Source organism: Eublepharis macularius, chromosome 6, assembly GCF_028583425.1.
Source record: "Eublepharis macularius isolate TG4126 chromosome 6, MPM_Emac_v1.0, whole genome shotgun sequence".
In the NCBI taxonomy this organism is placed as follows: domain Eukaryota; kingdom Metazoa; phylum Chordata; class Lepidosauria; order Squamata; family Eublepharidae; genus Eublepharis; species Eublepharis macularius.
Window position 1 is genome coordinate 102,076,236 of NC_072795.1, and position 15,453 is coordinate 102,091,688.

The 15,453-nt window shown below is 46.0% G+C and overlaps 1 protein-coding gene across 2 annotated transcripts in view; it reads left to right on the forward strand.

Annotated features, from left to right (window-relative positions):
* PLCE1 (phospholipase C epsilon 1) overlaps nucleotides 1-15,453 on the forward strand; it is a 190,431-nt gene that overhangs the window by 118,040 nt on the left and 56,938 nt on the right. For both annotated transcript variants that reach the window (XM_054982694.1, XM_054982695.1), the window contains exons 4-6: nucleotides 9,513-9,658; nucleotides 11,345-11,603; nucleotides 13,558-13,772. In XM_054982694.1, coding sequence (XP_054838669.1) covers nucleotides 9,513-9,658; nucleotides 11,345-11,603; nucleotides 13,558-13,772 — 620 coding nt within the window. The remainder of the gene's footprint in view (nucleotides 1-9,512; nucleotides 9,659-11,344; nucleotides 11,604-13,557; nucleotides 13,773-15,453) is intronic.

Here is a 15,453-nt window from a genome sequence, read left to right on the forward strand (position 1 = left end):
GCAGCCTACCCAGCTGCTCCAGCGGAACTAACACTGACAGCAGAGCCGCGGATGCAAGCCGGCGCGCTCACAGAGGCCTTGCCAAGGGTTTGCGCCTTCGTTTGGGAAAATAACCCACCGCCTGGCAAGCAGGTGCAGAGTCTATGCGCCACCGTGAGGATAGGCCGGCTGATCCTACAAGCCCTATTGGACTCCGGGAGTGCAGTCTCAGCAATTCAACCCCAGCTTCTCCCAGCTGCCACCCCAGTGCACCTCTGGATCCCGGTGACGGACGTGATGGGCCGCACCCAGCCGTACCCTACGGCCCTAATCACAATAGAGTACCTAGGGGTCTGCCACCAAATGGAAGTTGCCCGGGTAGCCCACCTACCCGTGCCAGTGCTGCTGGGAAGAGACGCCCCAGGGTTCTTCAGGCTCCTCAAGCAGGCAACGGAGAAATTGGGAAGAGACACCCCCGGGAATGCCGGGCTGCTGCTGGAGGCGGCAGGGGAATTGGCAGGCCCTCAAGTTGCCACCGCTCTGCAAGTGGAGGAGGCCAACGACCCGGGCGAGGGTCCCTCTGTCAGACCAGGGGCAGAACCACAGGTTGAAGACCCAGCGGGACCCCCGGCAGACCGCCCATTCCGCGATGCCCAAGGGGCAGATGAGTCCTTGCAGCGCTTGCGAGAGACAGCCGCTCGTGAGGAGGAGCAGGTACGGGATGAACGGAGGTCCCAGCGGCTCCCTCGCATCGAGAAGCAAGGAGGGGTTTGGGTTCGCCTAGCTCGTGCCCCAAGTGGCCAGGGGGAGGTCCGCCAGCTATTGGTGCCGGCGGCCTACCGGGCCGAAGTCCTCCGCACGGCCCATGAGCATGCGTGGGCCGGGCATCTGGGGCACCACAAGACCCTGAAGAAGATCCTTGAACAGTTCTTCTGGCCCTCCGTGAATGCAGATGTGAAGGCCCACTGCCGCTCGTGTCCCACCTGCCAGCGGGTGGCAGCCCGCCGCCCACCGAAGGCCCCCCTCTCCCCGCTACCCGTCATGGAGACACCCTTCCAACGGATCGCGATGGACTTCATTGGACCTCTGCCATGCACACCCCGGGGCCATCGCTTTGCCCTGGTGATTGTGGACTATGCCACGCGGTTCCCCGAGGTCATCCCGCTGAAAACCATGCAGACCCCGGGGGTGGTCCGGGCCCTGTCCAAGTTTTTCGCGATGGTGGGGCTGCCAGATGAAATCCTGATGGATCGAGGGGGCCCGTTCCGTGCCACAGCCATGCGCCAACTCTGCCGGAATTTGGGGATCCGGCAGGTGTTCACCTCGGCTTACCACCCTCAAACAGATGGTTTGGCAGAGCGGCTGAACCAGACTGTCAAGGAGGCCCTGAAGAAGATGACACGGGACAAGCCTCACCAGTGGGACCTGTACATCGACCCGCTCATGTTCGCCCTCAGGGAGACCCCGCAGGCCTCCACTGGCTTCAGCCCATTCGAGCTGCTATATGGGCGCAAGCCACGAGGGATGCTCTCCCGGCTGACAGAACGCTGGGGGCCCCAGGCCAGCAACCCTGCGCCCACCCCACAGGAGTACGTGAGCCAGCTCCGTGATCGGGTGCAACAGTCCCAAGCCGAGGCGAACCGCAGACTGACTCGCACCCAGGCGAAGCAGAAAGCCGCCTACGACCGGGGTGCACGGATGAGGACTTTCCAGGCTGGAGAGAAGGTCCTGGTGCACCACTCGGTATTTCCCAGAGAGGGAGGGGACGCTTGGAGGGGCCCCTACCCGATTCGAAGGGTGCTGGGCCCCACTACCTATGAAGTCCAGTGCGGGGTCGGCCGACGTCGGCGGAAGACCCTGCATGTGAACCTCCTGAAGCAGTGGCACGAGCGCCCCGAAGAGGAGTGTGGCATGGCTGAGGACCCATTGGAGCTTCCTGACAGTGAGCTGCCGTGGACCTCTGAAGCCCTGGAGTTTGAGGCGCCCAAGGTGGACCCCCAGCTTGATCCAGCTCAACGGGCCCAGCTACGAGACCTCTGCGCACGGGTTCCCGGGGTCTTCTCCCGCAGGCCAGGCAGCACCAGCCTGATTCAACATGCCATCCCAACCAGCCCGGGGCAGACAGCCCGGGCTACCTGGCGCCCCATCCCCAGGAAGCGGTGGGAGGCAGTGGAGAAGGAGACAAATGAGATGCTCCGGCTGGGTGTAATCGAACCCTCACGGAGTGCCTGGAGGAGCCCGATAGTCCTGGTTCCCAAGCCAGACGGGACCACCCAGTTTTGCATTGACTATCGCGAACTGAATAAGGTGGCCCAGTTCGACGCCTACCCCATGCCCCGAGCAGACGTGCTGGTGGACCACCTGGGGTCCGCCCGCTACCTGTCGGCCCTGGACTTAACAAAGGGCTACTGGCAGGTGCCCGTACGGCTAGAGGACCGGGAGAAGACGGCCTTTGCCACCCCCCAAGGCCTCTTCCAATTCAAGAAGATGCCGTTTGGCCTGCATGGGGCGGCGGCCACCTTTCAGCGGCTGGTGGACCAGGTGCTGGGAGAGTGCCGGGCGTACGCCATGGCGTACATTGATGATATTATTATCTTCAGCCCCGACTGGCCCACCCACCTCCAACACCTGGAAGCCGTCTTAAGGGCCCTCCAACGAGCTGGGCTAAGGGCGAACCCAAAAAAGAGCCACCTGGGGTTCCAGGAACTCCAATACCTGGGCTTCGTGGTCGGGGGAGGACAAGTCAGGCCACCACCGAACAAGGTGGCCTCAATAGCCGACGCCCCACAGCCCAAGACCAAGAAGCAGGTTCGGAGATTCCTAGGACTGCTGGGGTATTATGGGCAGTTCATCCCCCACTTTGCCTCCCGAGCGGCGCCCCTGACGGACAGCTTAAGGAAGGGGCTGCCCAACCAAGTCCGGTGGACCCCAGAACTAGAGGCAGCTTTCAAAGACCTGCGTTCCGCCCTCTCTAACGCCACTGCCCTGTGGAACCCGGACTTTGACCGGCCCTTCACACTGGCCACAGACGCTTCGGACACCAGCCTCGGGGCTGTGCTGACCCAGGAACGTGACGGAGCAGACGTCCCGATTCTCTTCCTGAGTCGGAAGCTACAGCCCGCCGAGAAGCGCTATGCCACGGTGGAGCGGGAGGCCCTAGCGGTCAAGTGGGCGGTGGGGGCCCTGCAGTACTACCTGGCCAACCACCCCTTTATACTGCTGACGGACCATGCACCCCTGCAGTGGCTCCATCGCATGAAGGCGCACAACCCCAGGGTGCTACGCTGGTGCCTCTCCCTTCTACCCTTCCAATTTACCATCAAATACCGCCGGGGGGCACGGCATGTGGACGCAGACTATATGTCCCGCATGTTTGAGACTGAGCCAGACCCCCACAACTCAAAGCCAAGCGGGGGTGTGTGTCCGGGGTCTGAGCCCCAGCCCCCAGACTTGACAAGAGGGAACAGCAGGGGACAAAAGGGTGGCAGCAACTCCACCCCCCAAGCCGGCAACCAGGGCCAGAACCTACCTACTCCATGGGGAAGGGGCAAAAGGCCAGTACCTCAGAGGGGTGGAGGGGGCAAGGAGAAACCAGCCAGCCCCTCCCTCCAGGGAGAAGAGAGGGGGCTAAGCAGGCCGGAGGGAAAGGGACACAGCAGGGAGAAGGTGGGTCCAGCAGCAGCAGCAGCAACCCAAGCAGAGCCCTTACCTGGCAGGGAGAGGACGCCGCCGCTGCAGCCCAGAGCCACACCATGGCTAGAAGACAGCAGCCTGGCTCAGGAGTTGCTAGAAGCCAAGCCTCTCCAGGGGGGGCTGCCACAGGCATTCTGGGGGAGGAGATGGGTAACCCCGCCCAGCATTGCTGAGCAGGCAGCGCAGAAGCTGGCTAAGGCAGCTCCTCGGGAGCAAGGCCAGGCAAGCCCAATAGCACAGAGGCTGGCCGGGGCAGCTCCTCGTGAGCAAGGCCAGGCAAGCTCAATAGCACAAGGGCTGGCTGGGGCAGCTCCTTGTGAGCAGGGCCAGGCAAGCTCAGTAGCTCAGAGGCTGGCTGGGGCAGCTCCTCGGGAGCAAGGCCAGGCAAGCCCAATAGCACAGAGGCTGGCCGGGGCAGCTCCTCGTGAGCAAGGCCAGGCAAGCTCAATAGCACAAGGGCTGGCTGGGGCAGCTCCTCGTGAGCAAGGCCAAGGAGCCCTCAGCTGGGGATGGCTCGCACTCAACCCCACCCTGCCAGCATGGCAAAAGGGCCCAGGAGGGATTAGTGGTTGGAGGGAAACACCTGGAGGAATGCACAGCTGGGCCCAGTCAGGAGAGGGAACAAGCCTCGAAGGAGGGCGAGGTGGAGAAAGGAAACCCTATAAAGGGTGGCTGGGAAGAGCTCTGCGGTGGTGGGTGTGAGTGAGGAGTGATGATGTGGAGTGAGAGCAGTAGGATGCAAGGGTGGAGGCTTGGAGGAGAGTTCTGGAAGGAGGAGATGGAGGACACAGAGGGTAAGCAGGCCAGGTTGAGCAGGCCAGCGAGTGGACTGAGAGGGAGTCTGGGTGAGGTATACCGCCCCTCCTTCCACAGAGCAGGGTCCTGCAGAGTCCCTGGCCCCCCTGTGATGTCAGGAGCAGACCGCCCAGTGCCACGCCCAGCGGCAGCCGCGGCAAGCCCTGACAGGCAGCATGAGAGAAATTTAAGTAGCAAGCTGGTGTTGCATATAGTGTGATGTCACTTCTGGGGAATACCCAGAAGTGACTTCATATCGCTCAAGGAATCACCAGAAACTATGGTTTTACCCAAGGTTTTTTTTCTGGAAAAAGAGGTGGCGGAACTCTCAAGAGGGACATGAGGAAGAAATACACGGGATTCTTTGAAATAATATTATTTTCAAGCACTATTACCAAGTATTTTCAAGAGGTTCTGGAACTGCGTTCCACCGTGTTGCCCCTGAAAAAAGCCCTGGTTATACCATAGATTCTTTTCAATGATTCCTATAGTGACGTGGTGTCACTTCTGTTTTTTGCAGAAGTGACATCACAGCATCCACAATGCTGCTCCCCCCACCAGGGTTCCTCTCCCTAAACTCCTGGTGGTGACCAGGCATGGCGTTGTAACCCTCTGTTCTGCTTAGCAAATGTGAAAATCTGCACGTATCTTTTGATTTAATCTGTGTTCTACAATTAGGAGCATTTAAGAAATTACTCATGTGTTTACTCCTAAATGTATCCTGCTGACTGAGAATGCTATAAAAACTGCTGGGAGAAAGGCAATAAAATGCAGTACATTGAAGTATGAGAATTTGCCAGTCTACAAATATTCTCAACAGTGGGGGTTTTCCCCAGGAAAATACCCTTAGGATTATAGGTATGTGGAGTTAGAGTTGGGAATTAGCCTTTAGCTCAATGTAGCTAGGGTTTATGTGGGGAATAGATGGCAGGTGCAGTGAAAAAATTTCCATTTCAGTTGTGGATCCATTGCTTCCAAACCAACTATGCTCCATTGCTATTTTTTTTCCAGCTGGGGCATTGCCAGCTCATAGTTAATTCATTTGGGGTTTTTCGTTATGAGTGTTGGACTCATTCTTTGCAATGAGGGCTTTCATGCTCTTTGGAGCAGCTGTTATTACAGATAACAGCACTGAAACCACACAAAATATACTCCTTCCTCTAAACTATCGACCCATTGAATTTGAGCACACACAACAATGGGGTTCGGTGTCTATGGAGCCCAAAGAATGCTTGGGGAAGGCATCAAGGTGAATATTGGCCAGCTGCACATGCACACACTTATTTTCAAGAGGGTGGGGACAGGAAGATGGGTCTCTAGGACAGCTGTTTTCATGCTGTCCAGGGTCAGAGGGTCCTGTGACTAGGACTTACCAGTGCCTCCAGTAGAGAGTCCTTGGGTGGGGCCGGAGCCCAGAGTCAACACAGTCAAGCCTACAGTTGTGAGTGGAACAAGCAAGGCACTGTCGCAGGATGCAGGAGACCCAGCAGAGGCTGGAGATGCTAGATGCAACTTTCCTGCAGCTTAGGGTTTCCAGTCCGCCACTGGGGTGTGGGATCCCCAGGTCCCACCCTCCATCCCCACCCCTGCTTACCTGGCAGGTAGAGGATGCACCCACACTCCGCAGTGAGCCAATTGGGGCCCCAAACAGGCTGAATCAGGCACATTCGGGGCCTAAATTGGCCCACTGTGAAGTGCAGGAGTGCTCTAGAACCCTCCTGGCAGTACTCCCACACTCTGCAGCAGGCCAAATCTGGCCCGTTTGGGGCCAAAATCAGCCCGCTGCAAAGCACGGGAGCACTCCATCGCGCTGCCCTGGCAGCACTCCTGCATTCCGCAGTGGGCCAATTTTAGCCCCAAATGTGTCCAATTTGACCCCAAACGAAATCGGCTCACTGTGGAGTGACTTAATTTTTATTTTAATCATTAGTCAAAGGGTTTTTTTAATTGAAGACACACTTGACAGTAGTATATTTCTATGAGATGTTCCTGAGAGCCTGTTTATAACATTCCCTCACTTCTTAAAAATTCTCTACTTGTTATTCTGGTTATTATTATTTGGGCTATTATGGTTTATTTGGGATTCGATCTTGCTTTCCATGTGTGCGCAATGGCGATTTTTACATGTGTGTATTTATCAGTTCTACAACAGATCTGAGAATCACCATCATGCCAATTCTTCAACCAGTCACTTGTGGCAATGAATTGGACTAGCTAACCAAAACACTTAACAATATGGGCAGTAATTTTGAATATAGGAGAAGCACTTCTACCATGATGCAAGAACACCATTTTTCCTTCTTTCCCTCAAGCCTAATTTCGATATATCAATATAGCGCATGGGCAGAAATAAAAGGGTGGTTCATGCTGTGACACCACCAATGCCAATGATGTAAACAGCACCGCTGATTGAAAAACCTGATAATTTAAGGCCCTCCACAGAGGGAGGCAGACGTGCAGATTACTGGTGCTCAAAATGTGGATCAGCTATTAAGAAAACCAAGAATAAGTGCAGCATGCAGAAACCCCCATTTTCATTTTATGCAGAAGTGATCAGTTATGTAAGCCATTGCATGCAGTCAGCTGTGGTGCAGTCCAGAGGCAGCATTATCAGTCCTTTGAGCTTTTTTCCCTACCTTTTTAATTTACGTCTTATTTTTGTGTATACTTGGGGAATCCCCCGAGTATCTACACTTCCTTGTCTGTGGGTGGCCAGGCTTTGCTGCTTTCATCATCCACACAGGGGCCAGCCTTTTTATTGTTGAGTATAATAACGGAGCTTAATGTCATGTATGCCTGCCTGTATACAGGCCAGTAATGTGTTTTGCATTTTGTGCTGATTGTGTTTGCAGAAGTTATATTCTGTGCACTGTACTAATAATCTGAGAGTGTGTAAACTGGTAACACGAAATGGACAAGAGAGCCAGTGGGGGTTCTGTGTTATCTGTTGAAGGTATTTACTTTCACTTTTACAGTAAGTGTGCTTGGATGCAAGCTGCGGGCAGTGAGTGATGTATCTTTTCTCAGAGACTGAGATGATTTCATTCTGTACTATGTCTAGCCTAAACTAATCAGTTCCCATGTAACTCTTTGGGGTTTTCGCGCCAGAATGTTAACGGACCCAAAGGCCAGGAAGTTTCCCTATAATTAACACAACCACTTTTTGAATAGTCACTTCTGCCAATGCATTTGTATAGATCACTTGGACTATATAGATCTCTAATAAAAGTTACTTCAACCAATGCACCTGAGTGCTTGCTGTGAGGGACTTGGGGGGTCTACCTTCCAAGGACTGACATTTGACTTGAGCAGCCACATCTCTTAGAGTTCTATGGGACCTGCAGTAAGTGCACAAAGAATTACAGCCTTAGAGATGCTAAATTAAATTGAAGCTCTGGGTGAAAACAGATACATAATTGCTTGGTTCTTGTAACTTTTTACCTTGTTTTAATTGCCTTAAATTAATATAGTGGTATATGTAATACATCTACCTTTTTGTAGATAATTTTCAATTAGTTGAACACATTTTGTAATTTACTTCATGCTTGGTTTGGGTCTAAAATCTAGCTATGAACACAAAATACAGGCTTCTTTTTGAAGGGAAACATTTTAATCTTATTTTATAGAACTCTCATCACTTCAGAAAAGTCTGTAAACATGCAAATCCTTCAGGACCTAAGAAAGTGGAAACTAAATGTAGGAAAGCAAAGGTCACATTTATTATCTCATGTTGATAAGTGTTTATACAATGAGAAAAACCAAGCCCTTGGGAATTGCACTGTAAAATGGAACAGTTGGTTTGAATTAGATGTCCATGTGAAATACAGCTTTTCCTTTCTTTTTCCTTTAATAAATGTTGTGGGAAAGTAAACCAAGCATTTTCTGGCTGTTACTGAACATGTATATGTGATCAGGTTCCGAGTACCCGCCCCACCTCCCCATATATTAAGATGACTATTCTCACAGACCCTAAATATGAAATAGGACTTTTAAGTATAGTCATATGGGAAAGATGGCATTTTAGAACATGTTGAATCTAATGTGTTTTGCATATTAGCAAAATGTATACATTGTAAGCTTCAGTGTTAACATGCACTACTTTGAAAGCTATTTATTTTAACATTTCTAACATTGAACAAGATTAGATTTCTGTTAGAACACTGCTCTTTTAGTACATCATTATAGCCTTTTTCTTGAAGCCAGAATTGTCACTCCCCTCTCCACCCCCATATACATATCTGTGACTAAAGCCTCCCTTTTGTTCAGGTCTCACCCTACATCTTTTTCCTCCTGGATACTACGCTGAAGGAGGATTCACTGCATTGGTTCCTATTTTCCTGCTCTTACTGGATTGCTTTCTATTTATGTAATACTATTTTCTGTGTTGTTTAACATATCATGTCTAATACTTTAGATTGTTTCAGATTTCTGTAATCCTAGTCCTGTTATATTGCTAATTAGAGGTTTCATTCTGATTATATTTATTTACACTCTGAAATCTGCCCTGAATCTTAATGAGAAATGTGGAATATAAATAAAGTAAATAAAATAAAGCATGGAGTTACAAGTGCTGATTAGTTTCTATAGTACTTTGTAGTTTAAAAATTATATACGCATTTTTTTAAGATTTACTATTTTACATATTACTAGTTTCATGGATGTGCTTATGCATCTATGCAAGTTTTCCACTTATATCTATGTGTGCGTAAATTACACTGTGTATACTAGGCCAATAATTATATTGCCTCTCATCAGAAGGATGGAAAGCCATCACGACTTCTTTGCGTATGATAAAATCTCACTGAATTAAAAACTGATTTGGCTGTGAAATAATAGTAAAGCTGATTTAAATCTTGCCAAAAATCAATCTACGTTATATTGTGCATGACTAATGATGTATTATTATGTAATTCTTGCTTGAAATAAAACAATGCAAGAGCATATTTATTTAATTTTTCAGTTAATTCAATCATTTGTAAGAAATGTTAGTATAAATAAAATGCTGCAACTATAGCTGATTTTTAAAATGTTGTATGTTTTATAAGGTGAGCTCTTGGGTGACGTGGCTGATTCTGACTGCAGGTTCTATGGAGGAAAAACGAGAAGTCTTCTCATATGTGGTACATGTGGCAAAATGCTGCTGGAACATGGGCAACTACAATGCTGTCATGGAGTTCTTGGCAGGTCTCAGGTACTTGCAGTTCATTCTTCAAATAAGGGATACTTGAACATAGATTCAGTTTTGGCTTCTGTTACATACAGCTGTCCCCTTAAAAATAAACAGTGAACAGTACTCTGTCAGTCAATGTGCTAAACAGTGTAGCTGCATCATTTCTGTTGTCTAGTCAGCTTATGATGGCTGAAAATAAAATAAGATGTATGTCAGTAATGTTACATTTTGGTGACAGAGATTTTTCCAAAATGCTCCAGAGACAGTGTCATTTATCTTTGTACATGATAAATAAGTTAAATTGAAAACATTAACATACAGTACTTAGAAAGCTAACATTACATCATCAAAGAAAATACACTAAAATGGCTTAATTAAAATGCTTTGCAATTTAAATATCTGTGCAACTTTTGATAAAAATACAATTTATTGAGCAACCACCTCAAATATTTTAAAAACGTTCCTGTTTTTATTAACAAATGTATTATTTTGAATAATATTTATATATATTATATATTCGTTACTCACTATATCTGTGTTTTTCACAAGTATCCTCTACCCATGTAAACTAGGAAAAATGCTTTAGAAAAAGTGGTGTGTGTTTGTGTATACTTCAGTTTTACATATTTGCTCATGCAGTCCCTGAGAGATTCCTTGATCCTGTCCTCAGTACTTGGAGGGAATTTTATCTTCCAAATTTACAATATTGGGCATGTACCATCAGTGAATTATATGAAGAGAATCTGCAACAGGAAGTATTGGCCAAAATTCAACATTCTAGTCTAATTCTTATTTGGGTTTGTGTGCCAACCTTTTAAAATATTGTGCTTTATAGTTTAACAATAATATTCCTTTTCCTGTTGGTTTAATTTTTTAAAAATTAAGTGAATTTTCAAACACATAGAGTAATTAGTCAGCAAGCTATATGCACAGATATTATAGGTTGTGCAGTTTGTGGAAGATTGTGGTTGGTGTTGCCTATTGCCTATTCCAAGTAGGATGCAAAAATTGCTCATTCAATGTTAACAATTAAATGGTTTTAGTTTTTATGTATTTTGGTTTGCATATCTGGAGGCATTCTATTCAAATTAGGGAAAAGCTTTAGGTTGCAGCAAGAAGAAACTCTGTGTATGCAGTTCATTTACTTAAAATGGTTGCAGTTTGTTCTTATAACCAAATACCTCTTGAGGTATACCTCTCACAACTCAAATAAAAACAATAATAAATAAAATATCACAAGAGACAAACAGCAGCATAAAAGAGCAAATAAGAACACTAAAACAACCATTGGTAGGCATGGAAATTAAATATCAGTAGACAAGCCATCAAGAAACGTTAAATGTCATCAAAAGCTTCTGAAAATAAAAAATGCTGCACTTCGAGCCAATTGAAGTTTCTGGACTGTCTTCAAAGACCAATGCTCCATAGGACATATTACAGTAGTCTAACTTGGATGTAAGCAATCCATATTCACAGCCATGTTCATTTGCAGTTCCCCGTGTAGCTTCAGTTCCCCACAGCCAACAAGGCAAGTCACAGCTCTGTTTTAAAAGTAGATTGTCACTTTGATGGTTCTAAAATAATCACGCAAAATCACATTTTCATCATTAACTATTCAACACATCATGTCAGCCAAAGTGCCAAGGTACACAGTGGTTTATTTGGATGATTACATTTCAGTATAGAGTTTAATTTTTTTCCAAACAGATCAAGAAAAGTTTTAAAAATGTGGCAATTCATGGACCAGTCTGATATTGAAACCATGCGAAGCTTGAAAGATGCTATGGCACAGCATGAATCATCATCAGAATATAGAAAAGTTGTCAACAGGGCCCTGCATATCCCAGGATGTAAAGTCGTTCCTTTCTGTGGTGTATTTTTAAAAGAACTCTGTGAAATTCTAGATGGAGCTGCAAACCTCATCAGGCTTTTTCCTCAGTACAACTCTCAGGATGAAACACTAGAGGTAAACAAATGAAAGTGAGCTCTGATATTTTAAAAGGCTATGATAATTCCTGCATTTATTAATAATTGAGTAAAGATGGAACAGAAATGCAAGTGTGCAAATGTATAGTAGTTTATGAAATTCAAGCCCATAGTTTTCCAACCAGCGTCTCTAGTTGCATAACTATACTGTGTTAATTACCTGTTGTTGAATACTAGGCTAGGGTCCAGATAACTGCTTAAGCTCCACAAGGGATTTATGTTAGCCCAATGAATTTTGTTTTTTTGGTTTGAACAGCTGTTCTCATGCTACATTATAAACTGTTTCTAAAACTCTTTATTTCAAAAATAGCTTCCCTCCTGCCCCACCAAAGATCAAAACTATCTTGGATTCATAGCTGTTTGGGTCTTACACTTCATTTGTTGCATTAGTAAAAGTGAAGTTGATTAGTATGTTCTGTCAGTGAAATACCCTGATTGTGTAGTCTCTGCTAAAAATGTTTCTTCTTTAGACTGACATCTTAAATGGCAGCATTAGCTTTATCAAAAACAGGAAGAACTGCTGTACTATTTTTTAAACTGAGGTGAAATGGCTAAAGCAAAAGTAATGAGCACGTGCCTTCATTTTGGTCATAATTTACGTGTACATATGCAGTTTTCACTTTAAAATAGCATACACATTGCAGCTTAAATAAGAAAGTAGAGTAGTTCAAAGGCATTACCTTTTATTTGATAGGTTATGATCTGGAGGTTGGAAGAATCTAGTACCATTTTTGTACCAAGGGATCTTGTTATAGTTACTTAGCCTACAGAGAATAATGCTTTGGTTACAATTGCTTTCTGAACTAATAACCATCCTATGCTGATTTGGGTGAGCATGAGTGTTGTAGAGCCTTTTAGAAGCCTTTAAATCTGGGAGGGAACATGATTGTGCTTATGGATATACTTACTCAAGGAGGCTTTGATGGTTTCTTCTTAAGAAGGGACAAGCTGAGAACAGAGAATGCTCCTAGACATTAAGGCCAATTGAACAGGATGTCATAGCAGCAGTTTCTGAGACTCGAAGATGGAATTTGGGGTTGAAAAATGAATTTAAGAGATTTATAGAGCAATCCTATGCCAATTGAAATAAATAACATCTTCCACGACTCTCTCCATGGGCTTCCGTATAAAATTTCGCATGTTGCACTTTAAATGAAAGCAAGGAACTATACGGACTGTAAAGACTTGTTTGAATAATATATGTGCTGTATATGATTATACTGCGTATTCCTGTTTTGTGTATTTAGGAATTGTATACTTGAACACATTGCACTTTGCACTTTTATATGTGAATAGAAATATATTTACAATTGCTATAGTGGTTTCCTGGCATCGTGTGGTTTCAATTGAAATAAATGGGCTTAGATTGGTGTAACTCTGCCTAGGATTGCAATGTTGGATCAGTGTATTATCAGCCATAGTTTACCAGATTACACACAAGCCAAGTAGAGTTCCCTCCATGTGCTGTACATTGTAAAATAAAGTGGTTATAAGAACTGAAAATCCTCTCGCTTTGTGAAAGATCTTGGGTTCCCCCTTTGAAGCTGTAATGTAACAGATAAAGTCTGTAGACTGAACGCAATCAATTCAAGCAATCCCAGATCATATTAACAATGAGAGCTATCCTAGTTGTTTTTTTGTTATATAGAGCAAGATATATTCCCAAGATATCATAGTAATTGACTGACAGTCAAGGGCCTTCTGCTGGCAAGCTGCTTTCTAGAGCGACCTGCCCTACTTTCTGGTACAGAATGCTATTTTAGCTTCATTAGCACATTCTGATTGCCAGTTATATAGATTTGGAATGTCTATCTAAAAAGTACTTATTATGTAATAGTGTTTGTTCATTTATTTACTTCCTTTATACCCTGTGTTTCTCTCCACTGAGGATCTTATTTCCCAATAGTTAGCGCTACATCTTTTTTTTTTTTAAGTTTGTAGCTGAATACAGTGGCCAAGATAATTATTTACAACGGATAGGTCAAGATGGCCTACATAATATGGAAAAAGAATCGACAGCTAACTACATCTTCCAAACCATTCGGAGCTGTAACCGCAGCCTGGAATCTGAAGATGGAGAAGACAGTTTTATTGAATATGATGATGTAAATTCTAGAAGAAATTCCTTAAAGGACAGAAACCGCTATCAGTAAGTTTTTTAAGTTTTTAAAAATACTATTGAATTTTTTCAAGTTACAAAATAGAATGAAAAATAGTAATACAGGTATGATGCGGTCATGCCTCAGGTAGGGTGAGCCACCACTCTGGGATTTAGGGATCCTTGGGAAGGCCCAGAGTACCCTCCCAACCCTTCCGTAGCTTGGCCAATAAACTGGTGTGAGGACCCAGCAGAGTAACAACAAACAAAAGGATTTATTTACAAGGAAGCCAGTTAATATCAAACAAACAAACAAAGAAGCAAGGTGCCTTAGCAACAATAGATGGGTGAAAGCAAAATAAACAAAAGGCCCTATTACGACTGAACTCACTGTCCCTCTGTCTCCCAGGCCTGTCTTCTCACCCTACCTGGATGAGGGCCTCTCCCCCTAGCAGAAACCTCCTCTGGCCTGCTCCCTGGGAGAAAGAACCCAGGCTTTCCCCCCTCCCAGATTTATATAGCATTAGCCCCGTGTTTTGATTGGCCAAAAAGGGCGCCAAAATGGCCCAGGGGCTCCTTGGAATTGTAGGTAGGCCTACTCCCACTGCTAACAGGCTTCTGAGGCCTTGCTAGGCCTTCCTGGCACAGCCAGATCATGACAGATGCATTGGTTAAAACATTCAGAACATTATTATTTCCATGGGAAAATTATATTAATTGTCTGTTCCAGTAAGATGGAAACATATTCCAGCTAACCATGTAATTTCTGTTTATTAAGTTTCTCTGTTTTTATGAAAATTGATTAAATACAAGTGTCAACATATGAATTGTCAACAGTCTTCTTTACCCAATCTGATACTTCTTCAACTTCTGGCTGATTTGCTGTTGTCAGATTAAAGGCTGGATGTGAGTAACATCAAGCAGAGCAGAACTTGCAGGAGGGAACTTTGCCGATTTCCCTTATTGCTGCAACTTCCTGGGCCTTACAAAATCTGTTTCTGAGGGTTACTCTAAATGTTACTTCCTTCACAAGTTCTCCATGGAGCCAACCCAGGTTTGTGCAGACACACAGCAGCTTTAGGGAATTACTTGCATAAAAAAGTGAGCCCCAATAGGCTTGGAAATCTGCTGCTGGGGAAGGGAGAGCTGCCTTTCTCTCAAGCTTTTTTCCCAGAGTAAAAAGCGTGGTGGGGGGAAGAGAGTTTCCCATTTCTGCTCACAAATGGAGGTATTTTGTGCATGTGGGACAACAGAAATGGGAAAAATGCTCCCCCTTCACTGTTTTTGCTTTGGGGTGGGGGGAAGGTTGTGAGAAAGGCAGGAGCATTTCTTCTCCCAGTGGCAGCTTTCCAAGCTCATTCGAGCTCTCCTTTTTTATGCAAGCCATTCCCCAAAGTTGCTGTGTGTCTGCGCAAGCCTGGGTTGGCTCTGTGGAGAACTTGTGAAGGAAGTAACATTTAGAGTGACCCTGAGAATTAGATCCAGAGGAGTTAGCCGTGTTTGTCAGTGTTTGCATCTGACGAAGAGAACCAAAAGTTATTGGGGATAAATCCAAAGAATGTCCCAGGATATTCACAATTTTTTAATGAACAACAGTCCAGAATTTCTGTGTGTATGTATAAAGTGCCATGAAGTCACAGCTGACTTATGGCAACCCAGAGGGTTTTCAAAACAAGAGACAGAGGAGTGGTTTACCATTGCTTGCCTCTGGTGACCCTGGAGTGACTTGAGG